Source organism: Candoia aspera, chromosome 3 (assembly GCF_035149785.1).
Source record: "Candoia aspera isolate rCanAsp1 chromosome 3, rCanAsp1.hap2, whole genome shotgun sequence".
Taxonomy (NCBI): domain Eukaryota; kingdom Metazoa; phylum Chordata; class Lepidosauria; order Squamata; family Boidae; genus Candoia; species Candoia aspera.
This window is the reverse complement of record NC_086155.1, coordinates 200,409,281-200,437,255: the sequence shown is the minus strand read 5'-3', so window position 1 is coordinate 200,437,255 and position 27,975 is coordinate 200,409,281. Positions and strand designations below refer to the sequence as shown.

At 41.3% G+C, this 27,975-nt stretch overlaps 1 protein-coding gene across 1 annotated transcript; it reads left to right on the top strand.

Annotated features, from left to right (window-relative positions):
* The first annotated feature begins 5 nt into the window (after positions 1–5).
* Positions 6–27,751, top strand: HHLA1 (HHLA1 neighbor of OC90). Its single transcript, XM_063299983.1, has 10 exons — positions 6–18; positions 2,873–2,953; positions 3,547–3,630; positions 3,721–3,804; positions 4,695–4,778; positions 5,540–5,596; positions 6,784–6,870; positions 25,085–25,235; positions 27,187–27,269; positions 27,708–27,751. The coding sequence occupies exons 1-10, from the start codon at positions 6–8 to the stop codon at positions 27,749–27,751; spliced, it is 768 nt and encodes a 255-aa protein (XP_063156053.1).
* The last annotated feature ends 224 nt before the right edge of the window (positions 27,752–27,975 follow it).

The following is a 27,975-nucleotide window of genomic DNA, read 5'->3' as shown; positions in this document are numbered from 1 at the left end:
TTGTAATGGCCACTGCAGGTAAATTCTTGTCTGAGAACTCTTCCTCCCCCACCCCCTGTGTTTCTGCAAATTTATTCTGAATTAGAAATGGCAGAATTGTTGAATGGTGGTGTGACTAGATGATAATCAACAATGGCACTGTAAGAAAATTAATATTCCCATTGACATTGCAAACGAACAGTAATATTTTTTCTATAGCTGCTTACCATGCTGTCTAATTCTTGTCCAGTAGTCATTCAAGGCAACTTAAAGATGGGGGTGACTTTCACATGAGCAGTAACAAAATTTATTCTACCAAATGTATTATGGTTTGCATACGCCAAAGTGGCCAATAAGAAATATGCAGCCAGATTTACAAAACCTTCTGCTTCTATAACCTGCTTTAAGTGAGTCTCATTTACCTCTGCTTTATACATGGCCATTCATAACTTCACACAAATATATGGTACGTGTGTGTATGAACTAGATAGGTAGGTGCTCTAGATAGACAGAGAGACAGACAGACAGATGGACAGACAGACATATGGTCACTACATAATACTAGTAAGAATATGGTGACATCTATTCTTTTGACTTTTCTTTCTCTGTATATGTCTCTATTCTTCGAAAGATCTTAAGCAAACTTTGCTAAGGTGAGTAATCAGTGCAATTTATACATATTCTTCCATCTCCCTTTTTCATATGGATAGATATCCTGATTTATTCCAGACAGACAGACATATGATAACTACATAATACTAGTAAGAATATGGTGACATCTATTCTTTTGGCATTTCTTTCTCCATATATGGCTCTATTCTTTGTATTCCAACCTCTAGGCCACACAGTCTTGTGTTTGCAGTCTTTCCATCTTCTTATAATTGGATCTGCTTCTGTTACAGTAGTTCTCTTCCATATTAGTAAAGGTAAAGGTAAAGGTTTCCCTTGACGTAAAGTCCAGTCGTGTCCGACTCTAGGGGGCGGTGCTCATCTCCGTTTCAAAGCCTTGGAGCCGGCGTTGTCCATAGGACACTTCCGGGTCATGTGGCCAGCATGACTCACGGAACGCCGTTACCTTCCCGCCGAAGCGGTACCAATTAATCTACTCACATTTGCATGTTTTCGAACTGCTAGGTTGGCAGGAGCTGGGACGAGCAACGGGAGCTCACCCCGTCACGCGGTTTCGAACCGCCAACCTTCCAATCTAAAAACATTGCCTATTTTCCTTTTCTTGGTCTTTCCTTGTTGATATTCTCGGTTAAGGTACCTTACCTTCTCCTTTCTTGCTCAACACTGCCTTTATTTATTGTTGCTCAGGGCTGTTCTCCTGTCTTTCTGCAGTTATAATGACAACTTGTTTTGAAAGCTACTTAGACCTTTTCCTCTTTGAAAATTTGAGAATATTTTTCCATGTTCATATACATTCATTTCTTCCCATAGTTCTTCAGGTTCTTTTATCTATTTATGTGCACAGCTTAAGCATACTTAATCTGTTCCTTACACTGATGTTATATTCTGATGGCATGTGGTTTGGGTCAGATCTTGCTGGCACACCTATTAGGTTGAAACTTACAAGTTTAACCTTTTATTTGACAATAATAAATCATACTCTGTTCCATAGTCTGAGTTGATGTGTTTTGACTCACTGAACCTGCTTAGCTTTTTGAGATCACCAAGATCCATTAAAATACATAAAGGTAAAGTTTCCTTCAAATTGGATTGACTTGTGGAGACATCATGGACACGTTGCTTTCTTGGAAAAAAAAATGGGGTGGGGTTTGCCATGATCTTTTTGTGATTTTTTTTTTTAGTTTCCAGTTCTAGCCTACAGCCCTGGAATGTCCTGTGATCTCCCACCCTGCTTAGTTTTTCAGCCCAGGTCAGCTAAGGGCTACAACATAGCTGGACTATGAGATTTGGTCATTTTATAAGTCCATATTGAACTTTTGTAGGCAACATAGGGGGCCTGGCAACCTCCTTCCATATGCATCTCTGGTTTGCAGTGCCATTTAATCTGGTTTCTTGTGTCATATGGGAAGAAATATGTCCAAAGAGCAAACAGGAACAGAGATTTTTGAATTGAGAATACACCCTCCTTATGAAAGATTAGCTTACAATAGCTCCTTCTCCTTTTCCTTCTTCTCATTCTGTAGACTCCTCAGAATTTCTAGAAATATAGCCAAGAGTAGAAAGGATGGCTAACATACTTGCAAGAACAGTCTGGACAAATACCTCTGCTGTAAGAGAATTGTTTTGAAGTTCCTGTTAGCTAGATAGGGAGTGAGTGTTTACTGAGTCTGAACACTGGCACCAATAGACAGCAATGTCTCTGGAGATGGGCAGGGAAGTTGGAGTAATGCAAAGAGTGTGTCATGGTCATGATGCAAACCCTTTTCAGTATGCACTGTGACATTGCATGCATGTCCCAAATGGGTGCAAAGGTGACACTGCAGACACTGCTGCCTATAGCCCAATATGGCCAAGAGGGGCTCCTATCAGGTCTCCAGGGTTTTAGGCAGGACATTTTCCAGCTCTAACTGGAGTGCCTGGAATTTTTTCCATGCTAATCAGGAACTTGACCAAAAGCAACAACTGTCCATATTCATCCTGTGTGCTGTTGCCCGTTGAGCTGTTTTTTATATGAGAGTTGAGAATTCAAGCCACCTTGTTCCTTTTTGACAAAGCACCTCTGTTCACAGTGCCTCTAAGGTGTGGTTCAGCAAGATGGAAATCTGATAAATAGGTCTTTGTTCTTGCAATTCGTCCATCCGAGAAAACATGGTCTGTGCATGATGGGGCAAGGGTGCAACTTAGAATGTGACATTACGCACCCTGAGATGTTTGGTACTGTGGTTAACACTGAATGTCAGCATTAAATAACGTTATTTTCCAGAGCTGCCTGCAAAATTGGTTGATCTGGCAACAATTAACCTGACGGAGATGGTGAATGAAATGCTAAATACAGCTCTCAAAGGTAGTTTCTCATTTGGTTGTTTTCTTCTTCAGTGAATTGCATTCAACTGGCAGACAAGGGAATAAGGAAAGAGAAGATGCATAGGAAGTGAAGCCATGAGGCAAAGACCTGCTCTAACCTCTACTTGGCTGTCCTTACCAAGAAAATATAATGTGGACAAAATCCCAAGTCACTGCAAAATAGCTCTGTTTTGAAAGTCGGAAATCTGATGGTATCACCAGGAGCATGACTATATCTAAACAGTGCACATTCTCCTCCTACAAGCCCCACAAATATTTAGTTACAAGCATTCTTGTCCTCAAAACTTTCCCTCCAAATTTACCCAGCTTTTAGTCCTACCGGCCAACTCTCCATTCCTTTCTGGGTTGCTGACGTTGGCAGTGTCTTTCTTCTCCAGTCACCAGGGATTCCAGAGAATACATTTTCTCAGAAGCTCAGGGAGCAAGATGCAGTAGGGATTCCCATGGTGCCTAAATATTCATGAGGCACTTTAGCAACCATGTGTTCCATGCATAACAGGTATAGAAAATTAGTTTCCTTACACCCCTGTTAATTATTAGTAGAATGATTGTTTTTAAATGATATTTCCACAGGCACTAAAGAATTCTTCTCTTTGCTGAGCATTGTATCTTATAGCTCATATGCCTTCCAGAAAGTTTCCATTGTCATCTACAACAGTAAGTTATCTGATAAGGAGGACCTACCAGAGTTCCCTTGGTCAACAAGATTCTGTGTTCCATGTCATCACGATAATCTTTTCTTCGCAGTATCCAGCTTAAGGAACATAGATCCTGCAAAGTTCTCCATGCGGTACTGTTATTGCTTAAACAACAGGACTAATGATTTAACAGGCAAGTAATAGAATAGAAGTTCAAGACAGACCTAATTTTAGTTGACACTAAGAAGTGGAAAAAATAGAATGCAAACATTCTTTCTAATTGTTCCTTTTATCCTCTGCCTTCAGTAACTGTTATCATTTTTTTTCTTGTTAAGGAAAGAAGGCAGACAATTTCTATAAACAATGTATATATTAATATTAAGGTTATTTAGTATTTCCTTAACTGAAGTCACTCCACAACCACCAGACCTTCTCCATACAAAATGCATTTTCAAATGACCCCTCAGGGAGAAGAACTTTAAGGGACAATTTATGTAAAGATCTTCTATGTCTGGACAGTCCTGCCCTAGGTTTGGAGGTCCAGTTCATTGCCTGCTATCCATGTCAATGAGAAAAAGTAGGAACTTTTCCAGTGGTATAGCTGTGCTTATACCTTTCCCTTCCAAGGGAGTACCACAGTTTTAAGCAGCCCTGAAAAGTTAAAAACAGCTAGAGGGTTCTCGACCACGTAGAGTAACCTTTGAGTTCAGTGAACCCATAACAATTTATCTTTTAAGGTGAAAGTAGCAGGTTTAGTCCATAAGTTTTATGAAAAGTTGTTTATTGCAACTTGTCTTTTGGATCTTTGTGTCTGTGCCCTCTCTGCATAGTAGAAAGGAAAATGTGGAGTTCTTGATGCTCTCTGAGCTTGGCTGCTTGCTTGCAGATGTTTCATTACCTAAATAGGTAACAACATAAAAACTGATGAAGTTACCTAGTTGGGTAATGAATTGTCTGCAAGCAAACAGCCAAGCTCAGAGAACACCAAGAACTCCCCAGTTCAACCCTGAGCTACAGTTATTCTTTTTGACTGGAAGAAAGGACAATACTGGAATGTCAAAATGCTTCTCTTTACTTCCCTAGATTTTACAGCATTGCTGGTGGACATTGTTGGAAACTCCACCGGTTATCTTACTGAGATTTTCAAATCAACTTCCATTGTGTCAGGTAAAAATTGTTGCTGTTTCTCTGGCTGGTCAATTTGATATCCCATTCATTACCCATGACTACAGTAGATGAAGAAAATGAGTAGGAAGTGACCGTAGCTCAGGGAAGAGCATTTACTACACAAAGCCTCACTTTCGGTCTTTGATATTTTATGGGAAAGATAGGAGCAACTTGGATTTGGATTGCTGAAAAGTTGCAGATAGTTGGTGCAGGCCAGAGGTAGCTACTGTGTTGCATCAGTGGACATGTTTGGAATTTTGAGAGCATCTAAACAGTGTTTCTCATCCTCCAGAATTTTCAGCTGTGTGGACCTCAACTCCCAGAATTCTCCAGCCAGCATGCTGGCTGGAGAATTCTGGGAGTTGAAGTCCACACAACTTAAAGTTTCTGAGGTTGAGAAACACTGCCATAGAGGATGGCTTTCCACAGTAGGAACAGGCCAGCAATTTTCCAGTCCATACCTCAGTCCTTTAACTATAGGACCAATTGAAGAGGGCAATTACAGGCAAAATTTGGCTGGGTGTGACCCCTCCTCCAAACCTTTTCCTTTTGCATTTGGGAAATAATAAGTAAGTATTTGTTTCTTGTTATCTCTCAACATTAGCAGCATTTAGATGTCTTGATTTTAGATCGTCAGAGAGTTTTTTTAAGGGTTTTGTTATTTCCTTCATGATGTGAATTGAACACGAACTTCTGTTTGGATCTTATTTCCAGCTTAAGGAACCTTAAATAAGTTAATGAAATGACTGTCTGTCTTTCAGTGAGCCAGCGGAATGATACAGACTGCATCTACATTTGTGTCATGTCTGGACGAATAGGTACACCTGAGGCTCTTCTTCATTTCAGGAATGTTTTGCTTGGAGCTCAACTCCATGTATGTGTGCCGGTCTCTCCTCTGTGGAGTCCTTGGTGCTCTCTGGGCCTTGTTGTTTTCTTGCAGACGTTTCATTGCCAGACTAGGCAACATCTTCAGTGCGAAGAGGAAGAGGGCCTTGCTCTCAGTTTATACACCGTGGCTTGCCCGGCTTGTGTTGGTGGGGGTGTTGGTCTCTCCTTGGGAGTTCTTTGATTGGGCTGTTGTTTGCTGCTTGGTTGATTGCCTGGGTTAATAGTTCCTTGATTAGGGTGTATTGTGCTGTTTGATGGTTCATCTGGTGTTAAGCAGGGCAGGGCACAGTGTATAAACTGAGAGCAAGGCCCTCTCCCTCTTTGCACTGAAGATGTTGCCCAGTCTGGCAATGGAACGTCTGCAAGAAAACAACAAGGCCCAGAGAGCACCAAGGATGCCACAGCTCATGCTGATGCTACAAATATTCGCTTTGATTGGTCTCTCCTCTCTCAATTTCTCTCTCTTCCCCACCCCAGTTACGGATTGTGCCATTTTACATACGGTGCAGCACCTAGCTCAAAGTGAAGAAGTCTTTTGAGGGAGTGGCTCGTTTTAAATTTGAGAGGAAGTGGTGCACAAAATAGCTTCTGTAGTGGAGGAGACCAGCCTTAAAACATCCATTTGCTGGAATGTACTTCTCTCAATCTTTCCCCCTCTCTTTTCCTTTGGCATTATGTTTAAATTCTGCAGGAGTAGTGACATTTCCTGCTCTGGATTATGGGAGTCAAAGTTCTGCAGTCCTGTTGCGCTCAGATTCCTGCCTCAGATAACCTTAGTAATCGTTTCCTATCTTATTTAGAGACCTCTGCTCTTATGATTTCACCCCCATTCTCCAGCATGATTTTTCATCCCTTCCTTTTGGTGAAGGGAGTCGGGGCAGCATGTGGTAGACACCCTCAGCCAAGCATTCCTTTAAAGTTTCTTTATTGATTCGATTTTGATGCTGCCCAACTCCGACTGACCCTACAGGAAAAGAGCATTCAAAAAGACTGATTCCTCAACTCTGGGGGAGAACGGGATGTTTCATATTTTATTGGCTTTTCCTTGCCATTAGATATAGCGGTCACTGAACCAAAAGCAATGATATTTTCATCTCCCCACATTTTTTCTTCATAGGCAGAAATCTTTCAGACTTGTGGGAAGCAATAGAGAAGTCTCCTATAGTCAACTACACTTTTTCTGGTAACATATCAGATTTCTTGGGTGAGTAGATCCTGAATATGTTAATGCAGAAGGATGAGAGGTTCAGCAATGAAAAGAGGGATCAGGGTATCCCATGGCTCTACAGGTAGTCCTTACTTAATGACCATTTGTTTACTGACAGTTCAGACTTATGACGGTGCTGGAAAAAATGACTTATAACCAGTGCTCACACTTATGACCATTGCAGCGTCCCCACGATCATGTGATCACAATTTGGGTGCTTGGCAACTGGTTTGCATTTATGACCGTTGCAGCATCCCGTGGTCACACGATCACCATTTTTTATCTTCCTGGCCAGCTTCTGGCAAGCAAAATCAATGGGGAATTGCATGATTCACTTAACGACCATGTGGTTTGCCTAATGACCATGGTGATTTGACTGGCACAAAAAAGGTTGTAAAATCAGGTCAGACTCACTTAATGACCGCTTCACTTAGCAAACAAAATTCCAGTCTTGGTTGTGATCGTTAAGCGAGGATTACCTGTATGCTCCTTGGAGCCAGTTCTGACATTAGATAGAATGAGACAGCTGTCTCATGTCACAGTTGTTGCATGTCATGTAAGGTTATTACAGCTAGGCATATACAAAGGAATCTTTTCTTCCTCAAATGTTGAATAATTTGATGAATCTCAGTATTTTGCAATTTGACTTGGGTGAAATAAGGTCAGATGGTCTCATTGGTGGCAGACCTTCAAGCAATAAAATACCTTGGGCAGGACTGGTTTGCTTCTGTATCAGGTCTCATAATCCTGCTGAGGTACTAGTTTTTCAGGAGATACAGCTGAAATGATGGGCCTATTTGTTGTTTATTCGTTTAGTCGCTTCCGACTTTTTGTGACTTCACGGACCAGCCCACGCCAGAGCTTCCTGTCGGTCGTCAACACCCCCAGCTCCCCCAGGGACGAGTCCGTCACCTCTAGAATGTCATCCATCCACCTTGCCCTTGGTCGGCCCCTCTTCCTTTTGCCCTCCCCTCTCCCTAGCATCAGCATCTTCTCCAGGGTGTCCTGTCTTCTCATTATGTGGCCAAAGTATTTCAGTTTTGCCTTTAATATCATTCCCTCAAGTGAGCAGTCTGGCTTTATTTCCTGGAGGATGGACTGGTTTGATCTTCTGGCAGTCCAAGGCACTCTCAGAATTTTCCTCCAACACCACAGTTCCAAAGCATCGATCTTCCTTCTCCCAGCCTTCCTTATGGTCCAGCTCTCGCAGCCATATGTTACTACGGGGAACACCATTGCTTTAACTATGTGGACCTTTGTTGTCAGTGTGATGTCTCTGCTCTTAACTATTTTATTGAGATTGGTCATTGCTCTTCTCCCAAGGATTAAGTGTCTTCTGATTTCCTGACTGCAGTCAGCATCTGCAGTAATCTTCGCACCTAGAAATACAAAGTCTTTCACTGCTTCTACATTTTCTCCCTCTATTTGCCAGTTATCAATCAAGCTGGTTGCCATAATCTTGGTTTTTTTGAGGTTTAGCTGCAAACCAGCTTTTGCACTTTCTTCTTTCACCTTCATCATAAGGCTCCTCAGTTCCTCTTTGCTTTCAGCCATCAAAGTGGTATCATCTGCATATCTGAGATTGTTAATGTTTCTTCCAGCAATTTTAACTCCAGCCTTGCATTCCTCAAGCCCAGCTTGTCGCATGATGTGTTCTGCATACAAGTTGAACAGGTAGGGTGAGAGTATACAGCCCTGCCGTACTCCTTTCCCAATCTTAAACCAGTCCGTTGTTCTGTGGTCTGTTCTTACTGTTGCTACTTGGTCGTTATACAGATTCTTCAGGAGGCAGACAAGATGACTTGGTATCCCCATACCACTAAGAACTTGCCACAATTTGTTATGGTCCACACAGTCAAAGCCTTTAGAATAGTCAATAAAACAGAAATAGATGTTTTTCTGAAACTCCCTGGCTTTTTCCATTATCCATCGGATATTGGCAATTTGGTCTCTAGTTCCTCTGCCTTTTCTAAACCCAGCTTGTACATCTGGCAATTCTTGCTCCATGAATTGCGCTAGCTCAAAGCTGAAAGGATGGCTAGTGGCTGATGGTGCTGGTGGTGAACGGCGAATCTGATGTTCTAAGGATCAACACACCATTGGAACCTGGAATGTAAGATCTATGGGCCAGGGCAAATTGGATGTGGTTATTGGTGAGATGTCAAGATTAAAGATAGACATTTTGGGCGTCAGTGAACTGAAATGGACTGGAATGGGCCACTTCACATCAAATGACCACCAGATCTACTACTGTGGACAAGAGGACCACAGACGAAATGGAGTAGCCTTCATAATTAATAGTAAAGTGGCTAAAGGAGCGCTTGGATACAATCCAAAACACGATAGAATGGTCTCAATTTGAATTCAGGGCAAGCCATCTAACATCACAGTGATCCAAATATATGCCCCAACCACAGATGCTGAAGAAGCTGAGGTAGAGCAGTTCTATGAGGATCTGCAGCACCTACTGGACAACACACCTAAAAGAGATGTTATTTTCATCACAGGAGACTGGAATGCTAAGGTGGGCAGTCAAATGACACCTGGAATTACAGGTAAGCATGGCCTGTGAGAACAAAACGAAGCAGGACATAGGCTGATAGAATTTTGCCAAGACAACTCACTCTGCATAACAAACACTCTCTTCCAACAACCTAAGACACGGCTTTATACATGGACTTCCCCAGATGGACAACACCGAAATCAGATTGACTACATCCTTTGCAGCCAAAGGTGGTGGACATCTATACAGTCGGTAAAAACAAGACCTGGAGCTGACTGTAGTTCAGATCATGAACTTCTTATTGCACAATTTAAGATCAGACTAAAGAGATTAGGGAAGACCCACAAATCAGCTAAATATGAGCTCACTAATATCCCTAAGGAATATGCAGTGGAGGTGAAGAATCGATTTAAGGGACTGGACTTAGTAGATAGGGTCCTGGAAGAACTCTGGACAGAAGTTCGCAACATTGTTCAGGAGGTGGCAACAAAATACATCCCAAAGAAAGAGAAAACCAAGAAGGCAAAATGGCTGTCTGCTGAGACACTAGAAGTAGCCCAAGAAAGAAGGAAAGCAAAAGGCAACAGCGATAGGGGGAGATATGCCCAATTAAATGTAAAATTCCAGAGGTTAGCCAGAAGAGACAAGGAATTATTTTTAAACAAGCAATGCGCGGAAGTGGAAGAAGACAATAGAATAGGAAGGACAAGAGACCTCTTCCAGAAAATTAGAATCATTGGAGGTAAATTCCAGGCAAAAATGGGTATGATCAAAAACAAAGATGGCAAGGACCTAACAGAAGAAGAAGAGGTCAAGAAAAGGTGGCAAGAATATACAGAAGACCTGTATAGGAAGGATAACAATATCGGGGATAGCTTTGACGGTGTGGTCAGTGAGCTAGAGCCAGACATCCTGAAGAGTGAGGTTGAGTGGGCCTTAAGAAGCATTGCTAATAACAAGGCAACAGGAGACGACGGCATCCCAGCTGAACTGTTCAAAATCTTGCAAGATGATGCTGTTGAGGTAATGCATGCTATATGCCAGCAAATTTGGAAAACACAAGAATGGCCATCAGATTGGAAAAAATCAACTTATATCCCCATACCAAAAAAGGGAAACACTAAAGAATGTTCAAACTATCGAACAGTGGCACTCATCTCACATGCCAGTAAGGTAATGCTCAAGATCCTGCAAGGTAGACTTCAGCAATTCATGGAGCAAGAATTGCCAGATGTACAAGCTGGGTTTAGAAAAGGCAGAGGAACTAGGGACCAAATTGCCAATATCCGCTGGATAATGGAAAAAGCCAGGGAGTTTCAGAAAAACATCTATTTCTGTTTTATTGACTATTCTAAAGGCTTTGACTGTGTGGACCATAACAAATTGTGGCAAGTTCTTAGTGGTATGGGGATACCAAGTCATCTTGTCTGCCTCCTGAAGAATCTGTATAACGACCAAGTAGCAACAGTAAGAACAGACCACGGAACAATGGACTGGTTTAAGATTGGGAAAGGAGTACGGCAGGGCTGTATACTCTCACCCTACCTATTCAACTTGTACGCAGAACACATCATGCGACATGCTGGGCTTGAGGAATGCAAGGCTGGAGTTAAAATCGCTGGAAGAAACATTAACAATCTCAGATATGCAGATGATACCACTTTGATGGCTGAAAGCGAAGAGGAACTGAGGAGCCTTATGATGAAGGTGAAAGAAGAAAGTGCAAAAGCTGGCTTGCAGCTAAACCTCAAAAAAACCAAGATTATGGCAACCAGCTTGATTGATAACTGGCAAATAGAGGGAGAAAATGTAGAAGCAGTGAAAGACTTTGTATTTCTAGGTGCGAAGATTACTGCAGATGCTGACTGCAGTCAGGAAATCAGAAGACACTTAATCCTTGGGAGAAGAGCAATGACCAATCTCGATAAAATAGTTAAGAGCAGAGACATCACACTGACAACAAAGGTCCGCATAGTTAAAGCAATGGTGTTCCCCATGGTAACATATGGCTGTGAGAGCTGGACCATAAGGAAGGCTGAGAGAAGGAAGATCGATGCTTTTGAACTGTGGTGTTGGAGGAAAATTCTGAGAGTGCCTTGGACTGCCAGAAGATCAAACCAGTCCATCCTCCAGGAAATAAAGCCAGACTGCTCACTTGAGGGAATGATATTAAAGGCAAAACTGAAATACTTTGGCCACATAATGAGAAGACAGGACACCCTGGAGAGGATGCTGATGCTAGGGAGAGTGGAGGGCAAAAAGAAGAGGGGCCGACCAAGGGCAAGGTGGATGGATGATATTCTAGAGGTGACGGACTCGTCCCTGGGGGAGCTGGGGGTGTTGATGACCAACAGGAAGCTCTGGCATGGGCTGGTCCATGAAGTCACGAAGAGTTGGAAGTGACCAAACGAATAAACAACAACAACAACCCCATCACTGCAAGCAGAACATCTGACTCAAACTCTGGAAGATGATTTTTATAAAGATATTTGTATGTTTCTAGGTGAAAGAAAAAAAATGCCCCAAGTTTTTATCTATCACCCAAAAAAAAAAAGGGAAGAAGAAGCTTTGTTGACAGTTTAGAATGCTTTGAAAACTTTGTCTTACAGGAAAGAATAATCACTGACATAGCAGTATTTATGATTTGAAGTTAGGTATATTATATAAAATTCCACCTGCAGCAGTATGTCTAATATCTTATTGTCTAAAATCCAAAAGAAGAAAGGGAGCCTGTGATGGAATGTGAGAGTGACCTTGCAGAACAGAGGGAAGAGGTGCTGCCTAGGTAATGAAAAATGGTCAAAGAAACTTAGGAAGGAACTGCCCTGACCACTCAAGCAATAAATAGGGAGGGCGGGAGATTTATACTTTCAGACTTGCAAGATTGTTGTCAGCCCTTCTGGGTAAACCAGACAGGAAACTCAACTAGATGAACTAATTCTACTTTATTGTAAGGCTACATTAACAGAATCTTGCAAGTCTGAAAGTACAAATCTCCCACCCTCCCTATTTATCGCTTGAGTGGTCAGGATGAGTCTTTCCTAAGTTTCTTCTTTAGACCATTACCCTCTCTCGGGCTCCCTTGCCTTTCATCTGATCGTTCCCTAGGCAGCATCTCTTCCCTCTGTTCCCCAAGGTCACCCTCACATTCCATCACAGAGCCAAATCCGTCTGTAAGGTAACAGCTGAACCTGTAGGAGGAAAAGCTGGGAACTCAAACCTTCTCTCCGTGGATCCTTCTGGACTTTTACTACCTCTCTCCTACTTACAACCTGTGCTGCAGGAATTGATGTAATGTAGTCTCCTGGTCATATAGCTTAAAAGCATGTGGCTAGAGGTTTCAGCCCTTTCTTGGATGGTAGCCAAGATCAAATTTATATTTAGAAAAGAAACAAGGTAAAATATATGAAGCCTATTTTATTGTAAAATAAACTTACAATGGAAATGCAATGTGGCTCGCAAGAAGTTAATAAAGAGATAAATACATCTTCTTGGACACAGCCTGAGTTAGGAATAAAAAAGCTGAGATTATACAAAATTCTGTATTCTTATTATTCCTCTGAGACAGAGGAATAAGAAGAGGGAATACGTTATAAAGGCAAGGAATAAGAACAAAGGACAATAAAGCTGGCACCATCCAGAAGATAAATATTCTGGGCTAGACTTAGCTATCTTTACAAAGATGATTTTCTGCAGCAAAAGTTCCTCTATTTTCCCCTAGATTCCTAGAAGGTCCCAGCTTTAATCAGAAGCTGTTTGAGGGTCAGCTCTTTTTGACCCACCCTAGATCCGTAGTTTGTTCCCTGGTTTCCTCTTGAAGGCCTGCTCATATTTTAAAAGGACTTAGCTCCAGTAGGGAGGTGTTGAAGGAATTCAGTTTTTGTATACATGACAGAGGCCACCTCTACTCAGGAAATGTGCATCTAGATTGAGAAGCTGGCTGGCATGTAAGCTGATGTGAACTGGCCAGCTGTGAATATAATAGTTTGCGGCCTCCACACTCACAATAGCATGTCAACAGCATGTAGTTTTTCCATATTCCATTTGGTAACTTCCCTGAACTTTTATCTATACATCTTTCTATCTGATGTATCTACCACTTTTCAATAAAACCCAGTGCCTGTAATTTATGTTGTGATTTATGGACTATGATATCCACAAGATTGCTGACCTAATGATGGTGGAGGAATGGGGAATGGAATACAAGCTAGCTAAACAAGCTAGTTAATGTGGTTAGCATGATACTCTTTCAATGTTACATTTTGTTTTGGTGCTAAATTGCCTGCTTTTTTGTATTTTACCATACCAACACTCAGCCTGTTGAGCATGTCAAGCAGTATTCCTATAGATCTAATATCCATTTAGATGACTTTATACACAATCATGGGAGATGTGTAATTGAAGCTGAAACATATTTCATAAACAATAAACATGTTTACCATCTTTCAGCTCCAAGGCTGCCTACGTGGACACAGACTGGTATCTTGAAAGAAGAGATGTTGTTGACCAAGCAGCCAGTATTGCTGAAGACTGGAAGGTCAGAAGGACTGGAAGTTCCATTGGTACAAGCTTCCTTGTGGCTGAAGACCAATGCCTTCAAAGAATCTGGTCCTTCATCTGCTAAAACAATGTTGGCAAGGTCTTCTCTGACTTCTATAGAAAGCTACAGCATGTCATCAAGATTTCTGCCAGCTCATAGTGAGTTCTAAAGCTTCAAAGGGTATATATCTGTGTAGTATGAATATGGTAATTTCAACCAATCAACCATACATTTCTCAAAGCACCACTGACTCTGTGGGGTATGGAATTACCACATTTATTTTAACTGATTGTAGTTGCTTAAGAGGATTTTTATCTCACTCTTCCATTTTTCTAAGTCCTAAGGTACATTCCAAATTGTGTGTCAGTATACTGCATGTATCTCCAAGTTGGCTTGCAAGGTCATCTCAAGTTTAGAGATTTTAGCTTGCACAAACTAGCATGAGCATGAGTTAAAACTGGGTTTGGTTGTTTGGTTATGGTTTACTGGACAAAATGTGCCAGAAGTAACATGGTCTATACCTTCTCTATCTTAGTAAAAAGTAGTATGAGAAATTGACCAAAGCCATGATGGATGGCAGAGGTCGATGTCTATAGGCCCATCTGGTGATGCCCATGCTTATAAAAATTTGCAACTTGGAATGTAAGAGGAGTAAATGATAAAGAGTATGTACTGACAAAGGAACTGACTGAAAAAGAGAAAAAAATATTTTTCTGTGAAACTAAGAAAGAGGTATAATGAAGGTGGCCTGATCCTGTGGAGTTGAGTTAAAGAATACTGGCAGGGAAGTGAAGGTGTATGTTTAATTGTGATATGACCATGCATTCGAACGAATCTGCCCCCTTTCCCCCCTGAAAGTTATCATAAGACAAAGCATACCACATTTTACTCTAGGACAGTGTTTCTCAACCTTGGCAACTTTAAGATGTGCGGACTTCAACTCCCAGAATTCCCCAGCCAGCTAAGGAATTCTGGGAGTTGAAGTCCGCACATCTTAAAGTTGCCAATGTTGAGAATCACTGCTCTAGGAGCTGCAGTTAAGACCAGCAGACCACAAATATTCCATCAGGAACTCTGTTTATGTATGTTCTGTTCTTTTCTCTTTTTTCCCTAGCTCCAAGGATACCTCTACAAGCTAGGACCATTGCTGTGAAAGAGGATGAAACAGTCCCCCAACAGGTCACACCATGGCAAATCACTGTGAGTTCTGCAAGTCCTTCTACCCAGATCTCATCCTGGCTTCAACGGGATGCTTCAATGGGATGGGAAACTTCTACCCAACCAGCTCCATCCTCGGGTCCTTTGATCCACTCCGACTTTCTCTCTAGGACCCAGCCAGGGCCAAGTAAGCATTCATACATGGTGTAGGAAATGGTATGCTCTTAAGCAAGGCTTTTGTTTTAAATTGAGAATGGGCTCTGTTTTTAAACTTAAGAAACGTGTGGGAAAAAAATAGTCATTGCTTTTCTTGGCCAGTTTTTCATCATGGGTTTTGGAAATAACACAGGAGCGTCTTTCATTTGTGCCAGTAGAAGGAACTTGATGGCCTTGTTGATTGTTCACACATTCACCATTCATGTTTTCATTGCATTAAAAGGAGAAATATTTGCTTCAGTTAACCTTGATTTAGTATCTAGTCTAAGCAAGATCCACAAACTGTAGAGTTAATGGTTTGAACATATATAGTCTCAGCCATATTTGAGACTAGCCATAGTTTATCTGGTTGGGAGAATAAGCCGTGGTATTAGAAATATAAGCATCAGACTCTTCCTCTTAGCTGTTTCATGGGGTGGTAGAAATATGTTTCCAAATATTCAGCGTTTCTACCCTCTTTTCATCACCAAGTTTCCCAAGCTTCACTTATTTAGTATTTATTTTTTTGTACCTTTGAGTCGTTGTTGACTCCTTGCAACTGATTAAACAAGTCCCTGCAGTTTTCTTGGCAAGGTCTTTCGGAAGTGGTTTGCCATTGCCTCCTTCCTAGGGCTGAGAGAAAGTGACTGGCCCAAGGTCACCCAGGTGGCTTTGTGCCCAAAGCAGGACTAGAACTCAGGGTCTCCCGGTTTCTAGCCTGGTGCTTTAACCACTACACCAAACTGATCTCTTTCATTTGGTTTTGTGTCATCCATTCCTCCCCAACTACTGCTGGTTTCCTGAGTATTCACATTTGTGATCCTCAGCTATCAGGGATTGCACAATAACTTGGACAATATCACCTGCAGTGACAACCACATTTTAATTATGCCAATGTTTCTCAACCTGGCTGGAGAATTCTGGGAGTTGAAGTCCACACATCTTAAAGTTCTCAAGGTTGAGAAACACTGAATTATGTGATGACATCTCTGAACTGAAATGGGCAAACTTATGTAAATAAAACCAAGAAATGGGGGTGGGGGATTTCATTCCTTGAAAAACTTGGATATCAAATTAATCCCTTGATAGTATTTATTTTAACACCAAAAGAAGCATGAAGAAACCAAGCATAGAATGTGTAAGTAAACTTTCCATTCAGCCAATTGCTGTTTTTTTTTAAGTAAAGCTTTAAGCCCTTAAATATACACTCAGAAAGCTTTTTAAGAGAGGCTTTATTTCATGGAAGCAGAAAATCCTTGACAGAAGTTTAAGAATCACACTTACTATTTAGTCCAGATTTTTTTCCCCTATAGTTACTAGCCCCCTAGAATTTAAATGTCATCTTGATTAATTGGGATTGTTTGGGAGCACACTGATAATTTTATTATTCCACATTTGCAGCAATGGGTGTTCCTTCTCCATTGGCTTCTCCATCTACAGAAGAAGAACCAGTTGCTTTGAAGACCCATCCTCCTTCCAGTGAGTTGCAAATGTTATGTGTAATACTGAGCAGTGCTCTGTTTATCACACCTTAACAAAGGATATTTCAGTGCTTGAGAAGGTGCAGAAAGAGCTGCCCAAAAGGGCTCGGGCAATTCATTTATGAGGAAAGACTAGGAAAAAAAGAGCCACTTCATACAGAAAGCTCTTGATGGCTATCAGTCATGGTAATCATGCACTATTGCCAGGTTCAGATATGATATGCTTCTGAATAGCATTTGCTGGGAATATGTGTATATAAAGGGGAATGTGACCTCATCCAGTCCAGTTTGTGGACTTTTCATTAGTATCTAGCTGGCCATTGTAACAAGACTGATGGACTAGATAAGCCCTTGGTCTGTTGTGGCACCACATTTCTTATGGTCTGTTCTTTTCAACGTCTGAATTGTCCTTTGGAAAGATTCCAGAAGGCTATCCTTTTGCAACAACACTTAAAAATATGGTATAAGATTCTGTAGGACAGAGCCTGTTTCCTCTGATGGATAAAGTCTCTCTCTCTCTTCAGTATTCTCCACCAAAGGCTTTTGAAAGAAATTCTCAAATATTCCAAAAATGAGGTAGAAAATCAGAAACCTTTTTCACAGGTGAAGACAACTTTCAGAAAAGGGGAAGACCCATGTTGACCCAGCATATTGAAATAAAAAATATTTGCAAGCATTTCTCTAAAAGACTTTATTGGCACAGCCTGTCCTTCTGTTTGCTTCTTTGCCCATCACAGCTTACTTAGGACTTAGCCTCTCCTTACTTGTGTCATTCCATATGTGTGGACTTCAACTGCTAGGATTCATTAGCTTGGAATGGTCATTGCTGAACATTCTGGGAGCTGATGTCTCCACATCTGGAGGGGGCCCAGGTTGGAGAAGCCTGGCATAACAGAACTGAATGCAGCATCAGGAAGGGGACTGGCCAACTTGCTGACCAGAGCCATCCTTGGGTATTCTGACCCATAGCTGTAGTCCTAGTGGGAACCTTTGCTAAAGTAGTGTAATGCATCGTCCATCCTTGCTAATGTGTGATCTGCTTATTCTCTTTTCAGTGACCAGAAAGACACCCTTACCTGCTCTTGTGACATTACCACAAAGGCCTGGCACTGACAGCTCATTAAAGGTGCATTCCAGTAAGTACTTTTCCTTTGAGCAACAAAACATGGAAAACAACTGGATGACTGTTATGCATTGTTTTTACAGCCTCTGTGCATGAAACCTACATTTTTATGCAGAAAAAAATTGATTGCTACAGACATCCTGCCTGCTGTTTCTGCCTCCGAAATTCCAAATGTTTCATATTCATTCCTTTTGTTCTGAGTTTCATATTCATTTCTGCCTCTTTTCCTTTTGTTCTGAGTCATCACATGAGAATACTAAAAATGTTTCAAGCTTCTAGTCTTTAAGCTAATGTATCTGTGCCAGTGATATTACATTAAGTTGGAGATCTATGCTTGTTTGAGATAGAGCCTTACTTCACTGCCCTTCAGCTGCAGAAGAGAAATTAAATTTTGTTCTCCATGGACTTGGCCCAGAAATGGCTGTGAGTTCAACCCAGCCTTTCCACTCATTCTGACTGCTAACCTGATCAACAGGACATGAACAAAACAGATTAAAAACTTGCTTAAAAGTTTGCAATCCCTTCCTTTAAAGGGTGAAATGCATCAGGAGGCCTGGTCCATTTTATATTTCTAAAGCAGGTTCATTGGTGAAGGAAAACAGAAGAATGAAGATAATATGCTTTGGATAAGAGCATACAGTAGCAATTTTTTTGGCCAGGTTCTTACAGCTCGTTGATATTTGGGGGATAGGCTATTGCTGAAGGATGCAGGTAGACAAGCCCAACTTCAAACCTTGATGTCTCCAGTTGGTGAAGTATCAGGTGGTAAATGATGAGAAATAGCTTGACCAATAAGAATAGGTTGAGTTGCTGCTGAGTTGGACAAAGAATTGGAGCAAGTGCTAAATAAAGTTATGTTCCCAATCACCTAACAACAACAACAACAATGATTAGAACAATTCAACTATTTCAGGTTACTCTGCAGCCATTCTAGCTTTACAATTTGGGGAAGCAGAAGTCTGATTAGGTCACTGACAGATGGAGAGATTTCAGTCACCTGCCACAAATTATGCAGGTCTGGTTTAATAGCTATACATTTCAGTCATGGAGGTCAACTTGGTAGCAAAGAACTTACTATTTTCAAGCTGTTTGGCTGGACCCATGTCAAAAAGTCGAGGCTTGGGACAAAAAGTGAAAAGCCGTGGAGCACTGATATTTCAACTGCATACAACTGTTTAAAATAAATCAAGTCAATTTTGAGTTGAGGGAGGGGAGAATTGACAGATTATCGTGGGAGAGAAGTTGAATGGGGGAAAATCTTTCTTTTTTTCTCCCCCATGCTTTTCACACTGCCAAACTCACTTGATGATTCCTGGCTTGGATCATTGCTTTTAAGACATGGGAAAGACCGTGCTCCTGCAGGTTGGAAGAGAGACCACCTCATAGCCCCAGAGTACTTGAGGAAGATCCAATCAAAGAATATGGGAAATTAAAGGAGTGGCTTACAAAACTTGGTGTGTCTCAGCATTCTGGTGCCTTCATCTTATTAAACCCACCAGCAAGCCGCTGTTATTGTAGGGGATTCAGTGCATGAATATCCATAGGCATGTGAGATACTCCTGTGCCAGTGTGAATCTGCAGAGCTCTAGCAAGATGTGTCCAGAAAAAGTGGACAGGAGAAATGCACAAACATCAAGCAAATGCCCTCCTCTCCTAGCAGGCTAGGATCTCAAACTTAGGTTGAATTTGGTGAAGTCAGCTGATTTCTCTGGGCTGAAGAGCAGAGGCCAGAAGGTTGGGTGTCAATTCCTTCTGTAATTGCATTCTTCAGTCCACTGAGCCTAATAGCTCATATTCCCTTGAGATTGTCTCTGCAAGGTTGGGCCCTGTAAAATGGCTCCTTTGAGTAACATCTTCTCCCATCCGTCCCTTGGTCACAAAGCTACCAAGTGTTGCCAACAAATTTACTGCCTTAACCTGGAAGATTCTATGTCAAGCACCTGATTGACTTGTAACCTGACCCTTCTACTGTGGACTTTCCTTGTTTTTACTTTTCTTGGAAAGGCAAATATACTATGAATAGCTGCATAGCAAGCAGACAGTTGAGTGATGCAGCTACCCTGTCTGCTGGCACAAAGGCTTTCCCAAGGCACTGACTTTGCTCTACTGAATCACTTGCTGGGAACATTGACTCCCAGGACTATGTTCTGCATGGCACAGAGCAAGCAAACAAGCACTTAAGCTGGTGTATTCTATCTCACGTGTGTCCATTGCAAGAAAATTCAGCACCGTGGGCAGATGGACACATCTTTTGGACTAGAAAATGCCACCGAGAGTCACTTGGAAAAGTGAGATGGGTGGCTAATAAACTGAGTAAATAAATAATAAATTGATCAAACAAACAAACAAACAAAGAGGGGGACGAATACAGATGTTAAAGCCAAGCAGGGTGTAATGAGGTTGGAGTCTCTAGACATGTTCACCTCTCTGTAGAAGAAGTGTGACCAGCTGTAACAACATAAAACAGCTTTTTCCAGCCTAAGCACCTACACATGAGTGGACTCTGTCTCCCAGAATTCTTGGCAATGGCCATGGCCCAATTGGAGTGTTCTGGGAATCAAAATCTACACACTTGGAGGGTACCAGATTAAGAACAATTAATTTAGAGTAACTGTCATGTGTCCTAGGACCAACTGGTAGACCTAATTCATTCTCCTATTGCATAATAGCTGTGCAACAGATAATATGTAATGTATAAATAGGTTGAAAGTAGATATAGAAGGTTTAGATTAAAGCACATGTCTGTCCTGCTTTTAGTATGCTCTACTTCTTTTGCACTCAGTGAACATCTAGCAAAATTACCATCTGAATTTGTTAAGGAGTTTCCATGTTGCTCTTCATATGATGGGTGCTATGGGATATTTAAGTGGTGGTGGGAAAGGGAAAGGTGGGCTGGATTTGGCAAGCTTATCCTTAACATTAGGTACCAACAATCCATCAGTGAGAGTTATCTTTAAAGTGGTCTTAAAACCATTCAGAGCTGAATTTCTAAGGGGAAATTTCAACAGTCTTCTATTTAGCCTTGGATTTATAAGAGTAAACACCATTTTTTTTCTGCCAGTGCAATGAGGAATGCACTGTTCACAGAGAGGTAGTCTTTGGAAAACCTTTGGGTGTGAATTAGCATTATTAAGGTTGCAGTAATATTCCAGTTCCCTCAACATTAGCTCCACCAAGCTTAAGGGGATTTCTGAACAGGGGTATATAGAGGATTCTATTACTTTGCAAGGCTTAATTTGACTGGATTGTACCTATTATCCATAACTGGATTGTTGCATGATTTAGAGATTCAATGGCAGGATTTATAGATCTTCACTATGGATAACTAACTTGTGGAATGGAATGTATGGCCCAACTTGATAGAAGCAACTTGATAGAAGCAGGAACAGTTAACTGTAGCAGTTAGACTAATTCTCTCATATTGTTTTACCACTTGCTTTCAATACACTGAGTAAGCATCTTCTAGTCCTTGGGTTTCATCCTGCCCCCAGCCCCTTTCTTATGACCTCTGAAGTGCCTCAAAATTACAGGCCAACACCAACAGTGCCAATTGTGTCCCCTCCAGTGATGTCAACTCCATGCCGGCTGTAAGTCTGAGGCCACTGTCCTGGAAGTACAACCCTTGATAAAAGTATCCATCACTGCAGTAAAGGAAAAGCCTGAAGATTGGGGAGAGATAACTTGTTGCCTCTCCTCCCCTGTTTGGGATTTCACAGAATGTTACAATCCTAGAATTGGAAAATTATTTTTATTTTCTTTATTATTCCAATTTCTATCACTGCCCATCTCCCCCTGAAAAGTGGGACTCTTTGGAAATGCCATTGAAGTCATTGAATTCCACTCTTTGCTCAATGCAGGGATCCAATTTAAAGCATCTCTGACAGATGTCAACATTTCCATTGTAGGGATGCTACCACCTTTCTGGGTCATTGGTTCCACTGTTGAACTGCTGTTAAAGCTAGGAAGCTTTTCTAACACTCAATCAAATCTGTTTTCCTGTTATTTAAATCTGATACTCTGTGTCTTGTACTCTGAAACTATCAGCTGTGGTCAGCAAGGAACTGTGGGCGTTGAGTCAAAGCCATATAGAGAGCATCAGGTTGCCTGCTCCTGACCTGAAGTGTTAAAAAGACCCTACAGATTAGGTGGATATGACTTAAAGTAATAGCAAGCTCTCTTCCACATATATTGTTTAAAAGGAAGAATGTAGACATGCATAATGAAAAGCAGTGTAGGGCACTAGCCACAATCCAAAAGGTCAATTACAAGGAAGTGGTCTTAAAGGGTTGACCACAGGGAGATGGCCAATGGGATAACAGAAAACCAGAGTGAGCTTCCATTTCTGGCTTTTGAAGATGTTCCCTCTGAGACTTCCACCAGGACCAAAAGGCTGGTCAAACCTTGGAGATGAAAGCAGGAATTGAGAAGTCTTCTTCTAGGTGCTTGGACTTGATAGCAGGTATACATTTTCTTCTCAACTATTTCCTCGTTCATTTCGGCTTTCTTCCACTGAGACATATAACTTGCTCATTGCTGGCACATGACTTTTTAATTTCAAACAGGTGATGAGGGATGGAGAGTTGGAAAAGAATAAGACCATTGTCCCTGGAAGGCAGCACAGCCACAGCTGACCATCTCACCCCCCAAGTATGGGGACATGATTTTTTTTCTTCCTGGCTTCTGTTCAAGAATGTGACAGAAAAATGGAGTGGCTGTGGAAGCAGGCATCTCCTCACCTACAGGATAAAGCTGTCTATTTCTTTCCTTCGCCAGGAGAGATTCTTCTAAAGGGTTGAGACATAATGAAGGTCCCATGAGATATTTATTTCTTCTACCCAAAGACCCTGGAGGCTTCAGATCTTTCACTGTGACCAGTCAAAATCCCATCTTGGCAAGATATCACTCCAATAGAGGTGATTGTGCAGGGCCTGCATTCATAATATTTTGCTCATCACATTAAAACGAATGAAATCAGTGTTTTTGTCATCATTTCAGGAACGATGGGCCTTTATGATTTCTTCTGAATGTACTCTATGTCACACATGTTTGTAAGAACTAAAGGCAATTTGTATTTGGGTTAAAAAAATAGCAATGAACTGCTCATGTCATTGAATGTTTTAAATGGGATTTTTGCAGTAGGAGGAAGTGGAAGTTACGGATATTTGTTTGCTTCAAGAGAACAAATGGCTAAAACCTAAACCTTTTGTTTTAGCTTCCTGCCTGCAGTTTGGACACAAAATAATGATTTCCAATACACGCTTTGATGCATTGCTCAGTCTAAATTAAAAAGAAACATTTCTGTCCCTGGTTTACTCCCTAGAGCTCAGTTCACTCCCCATTTGATTTTTGCAACAACTCTCTGAGATAAATTCATCCAAGAAATGATGACCTAACCAAGGTCGCACTCTCTGTTTTCTTTTGCCTCTCTGTGGCAAAACTGGAATAATTCTAGACCCTTTCCATGACAGCTTGTCAAGTATTGTATGCAACTCTTTGTCTTGCATCTGTTTTTACTCTTCTGCTGTAATTAGATGCCATTTTGTATTAAATTCATGGCTGCTTCTGACAGCTCAGCCATATGTCGGCAGCACTTCATTACTTGGGGGTACACTCCCTCACCTCCCTGATCAGGTAACAGGTTCAAAGTCATGAAAAATGCTAAGCATGGACATGGGGGAATCCAATCTCCTAGCCCAAAGAGATTACCCCTAAGAGGAAAGTTGAGTTTTGATAAGGCAGAGGTTTAACCCAAGCAGATCCAAGGGTAGAGAGGGAAAAGATTTGTGGTATGAGGAAGAATGCCAGGTTCCTCCTAAGTTTAAGGAGACACTGTTTGTGTTACCAAAGGGATCATTCATCAGGAAATGATTATCTTTGGAAAAAATCAATTAGTCTACAAAGCTGATGAGAAATTGGGCTGCCATCAGTTGCATGCTAATTTGGGAGGAAGCCCCAGTGAATTAAAGGGGATTTATTATTTCCAGTAATTGATAATAGCATCGGGATCCTTTGGGAGAAAGAATACAATAAAGTTCATCACTGCCATCATCACGCTCATCGTCATCTGATAAGTTGCCTATGTAACAAACTGCTAAATTTGTTTTCCAAATTTGGACCATCTTGGGATACTACATCGTGGCTCATACCAACATTCTTTTTTGTGGCTCACAGAGCCAGTTAGAGTGAGATGGATCTAGATGTTAAGTCCTCTTTTTTACATTTTGGGGGGCTTAGGGAATTTAAAGGCAAAATGGGTGCCTTAGGGCTTGCAGATGCTTGAGGTGTCCATGTTACCTCTTGAAACTCTTGATATCCCCTCTCCAAATAGACCCTGGTTCTTTTCACTTTGGAAGTGTGTCTCCTGATTCAGCACTTGAGCCAATGGCAGTTCCACAGCCCTGCACTAAACCTTAAACCTGGGATTAAAAAAAAGTTACTCTGTTCACATAAGATGCTATGCCCATTGTAAATCATACAATGTCTTAACTTGCTGATCTGGCTCACCTGGCATGCTAAGAGGAGTGCCTGGTTTCCCACAACACACTGAACCAGAAACTCCACAATCCCATTTTAGCCCACTCCAGTCTGTTGTGCAAACCCAGTCATTCAACCATCAGTGGGGTGTGTGTGTGTGTGTGTGTGAGAGAGAGAGAGAGAGACATCACAAGGGGCAGCCAATCAGCACCTAGCACAGCCAGATTCAACTTCCTATTTGTAATATGCGTTCATATTGTACAACATTTTAATCCCACCCCCATCCAGAAACTCTGTGAATCCAAGTAGTCATGTTTGTATCATTCCATACACCCCACTGAAACTGAAGAGGAAAGAGGGTTGGTTCAAATGTACAAGGAAAGTGCTTCCAGAGAACAGCCACTGCCATAAAATGACTATTTAAAAAATATATATTTTAAATGAGTTTGGAATTATGAAGTAATCACATTTCTTCATTCAGTCCCACAGAAGCCATAATGGAGCAATTTCACAACTTAGTCTCAGAAAGGTGTGTGAAAAGTTGAGCTCCGAGAATGGCTCTGTGGTAAGGTGTTGTCTACTTGAAAAGACCTCCAGAACATTGATGATCTCTGTGAAAAGACTCACTCCTTCTTTTTAAATAAAGGGACTTAGGTGTGCCACAAATGTCTTATTACACAGCAGTCAAAAAGTCAATCCCATGGGCTACTTTGGGATTACATACTTTTTTCCTCTAGAATGCCCACAGGCCATCAAAAAAGGCAATTTTGTGACCATGTCATCCATCGCAGCTCAAAAGCTGAATCCTTGCGTGATGGAGCTGTGCAAGTTTTATCAACAGTGCCTTTGTACCAGGGACCGGAGCTACTCAAGGGATCAAGCTATGAGGTAAATCTAAAAACTGTCTTACCCTAATTCTTAGTCAGGAGTTTAGAAATTACAGCTGTGTAGATTCTCGAAATGGCGCTTTGTTTTGGTGAAGAATTGAGTGGTGCCCTCCTTCAGAGCTGCTACATGAAACAAGAGAGGTTCTATGCTTCTAAGAGTGAAGTCAAGTGCCCATGTTGGGTTGCTGGGCTTTACAATCTCTCCTAAGCACTACATCTCCATCAGCTCTTGTCAAGCTTCAGTGAGATTGCCACAAAACATGTCACTTGCCTTTTCTAGCAGCATTTGCCCCAAGCTTTGGCTGTCACCACTGGACAACACCTTCTCTGGCATGTTCTCCCCAGGGTCATTTCCCAATTAGTGACTTCTAACACTTTCCAGAGTTCCTCAACCATTGCTGTTCCAAGATACAGCAATGAGATCTGGCTTATGTCACTTCAGCAATGGCTGGGTGATGCTATGAAGATACCAGAAGTCACTGGTGGAGAAATGGCCCAAAGATGGTTCTAGGCAGGCAAATCCACTTCTGCACTGGTGATCCTTAATTACCTCAAACAGGCTCATAGCATATGAGGGAAGGTAATTAAAAATGTTCCCTTGAGTTCACACTGAAAATTCTAGACAAATCATTAGCTATTTCAGCACCTGAAATTTTGGGTGTAGAAACTTGAAGAGGGACAGAACATTGGTTGCATTTGGCAACTTGAGATTTAGTTTTGTGGCCTTAATATGATGGCCACATCTCATCACATTTGATGAAGGGTCATTAATAGAACAAATGTGGTTCACAGTTAATAAGTAGAAATCAACCTCCCTCAGCTTGAGAGAACCAGGGAGACCAGGCACTTCCTTTGATTTACTTATTCACTCAATTACTTACTATTAATATACCACCCCACTTCAATACAGCACAAGTAAAACCAGGAAGAATAAATAACAAAACCATAAAATGTATGAAGACAGCCCAGTCCACCATCTATACCAGTGTTTCTCAACCTTGGTAACTTGAAGAGGTGTGGACTTTAACTTCCAGAATTCCCCAGCCAGAAAATCTGGCTGGGGAATTCTGGGAGTTGAAATCCACACCTCTTCAAGTTGCCAAGGTTGAGAAACACTGATCTATACTGTAAGCTCATTGGAAGGGAATAATTTTATAGCCTTGCAAAAGGGAAATAAATAGGATATCAGGATATGTGTATTTGGAGGTTCTCAACAATCTCCCCATATATTCAAAGGACATGTGATAATGGGTATCTTATTGTCCCCCATTTAATATACCTGGCAGATGTGTTCCCTGTCAGCCACATTCTGTGCTCAGCAATCAGGCATCTTGGTTCTTCTGTGAGGGAGATTTACAGAGGAGAAGCAGCTGATGATGGGTTTTGACTACTCTGGCTATATCCTGCTTGAATACACAGCTGAACCTTAGCCTGGGAGAAATATAACTAAATTTTGTTGCATGGAGCAGTAAAGTTAATGACCCCATTAATTGCTTTTCCCCTGGAATTTTTTTTCCCCCTCTCAGGGAATGCAAAAACAGGAGCTAACTTTATGAATCCAGTGTTCTTTGGTTCTGAATTTATCACCCAATAAATTTGTCATGACTTTAGCAGGGAATTCTCATACTGGTTTTAATCTCAGCAGAAATAGAATGGCAGGAGTAACAAGGCCTCAGAGAGAATCCAGGAAAAATAAGATGAACTTCTGTTCCAGTCAAATCTATTGGGGAATTAAAAGCAGAGGAAGAGCTGATGCTGTGGTTTCAGTAGTCTAGGCAGAAGAATGTACTTGGAGAAGCCTTGAACATTTTGCACTTCCCATTGCTCAGTATTGAAAACAATGTTGCACTCATTCTTGAAGGACAAGTATGTTTGTTACTAGACATCAGCTAAGGACCTCTATCCATAAGTACATGATTTTAAAATATCTTTGATTCTGGTTAACTTTTTAGGTACTGTATTGAAAACTATCGGTGGTTCTTTAAAAATGCAGCATACATTTGTGAAAAAGTCAAGAGATCGGCTTATCCCAAGAGTAAGTAGACATTCCCACCTAGTCTATTTCAGTGGGGTTTTTTTGCTGAAATATAATAGGGCACAATGCACATTGGGTTCAATGTGTCTTGGATAGGATTGCAACCATGATAGCATGTCCTTCTAAGAAATTTACGACTGGGGCTAATAAGCTATCCCAAGCTTTCCTTCAGTTTTCCAACTTTCTACCACCAAGTTTGGGCAGAAGACTGGGAAGATGGGAAGGAAGGAAAATGAATCTTGATTTCCCTGATGATTGTTTATGAGTGAATTGGCCCCTTTAGTGCACTTTCTACACGCTGAAGTCATTCAAGTCATTCTGCAGAGGGAGGAGGTGGAGACAAATGGTAGAACCAGGGATGGTGTTCAGTACACCTTCATTTTGGGAAGTGTGAATCTCTTTGTCTGCATTAAATTCCCCTCCCCTTTGTTTTTCTAGCATTGAAGCAAAAGTGCCTTAAATATATTTGTAAATCTATATGATTCTCCAAGAAGAATTGTCGAGAACCAGGAGATATGCAAGAAGTTCATAGGTTTATTCCGCTATCCAGTGCCAGAAACCACAGATATATATTACTAAGAAAGGAGGAGCATTTTCCATGGATGGCAGAATCTTCTCGCTTGCACGCTGATTCAACAAAGTTAATAATGAATAGAAGGTGAAATTCAAAAGGAGAAACTTACCTGAAATGAAATATTATAATAAT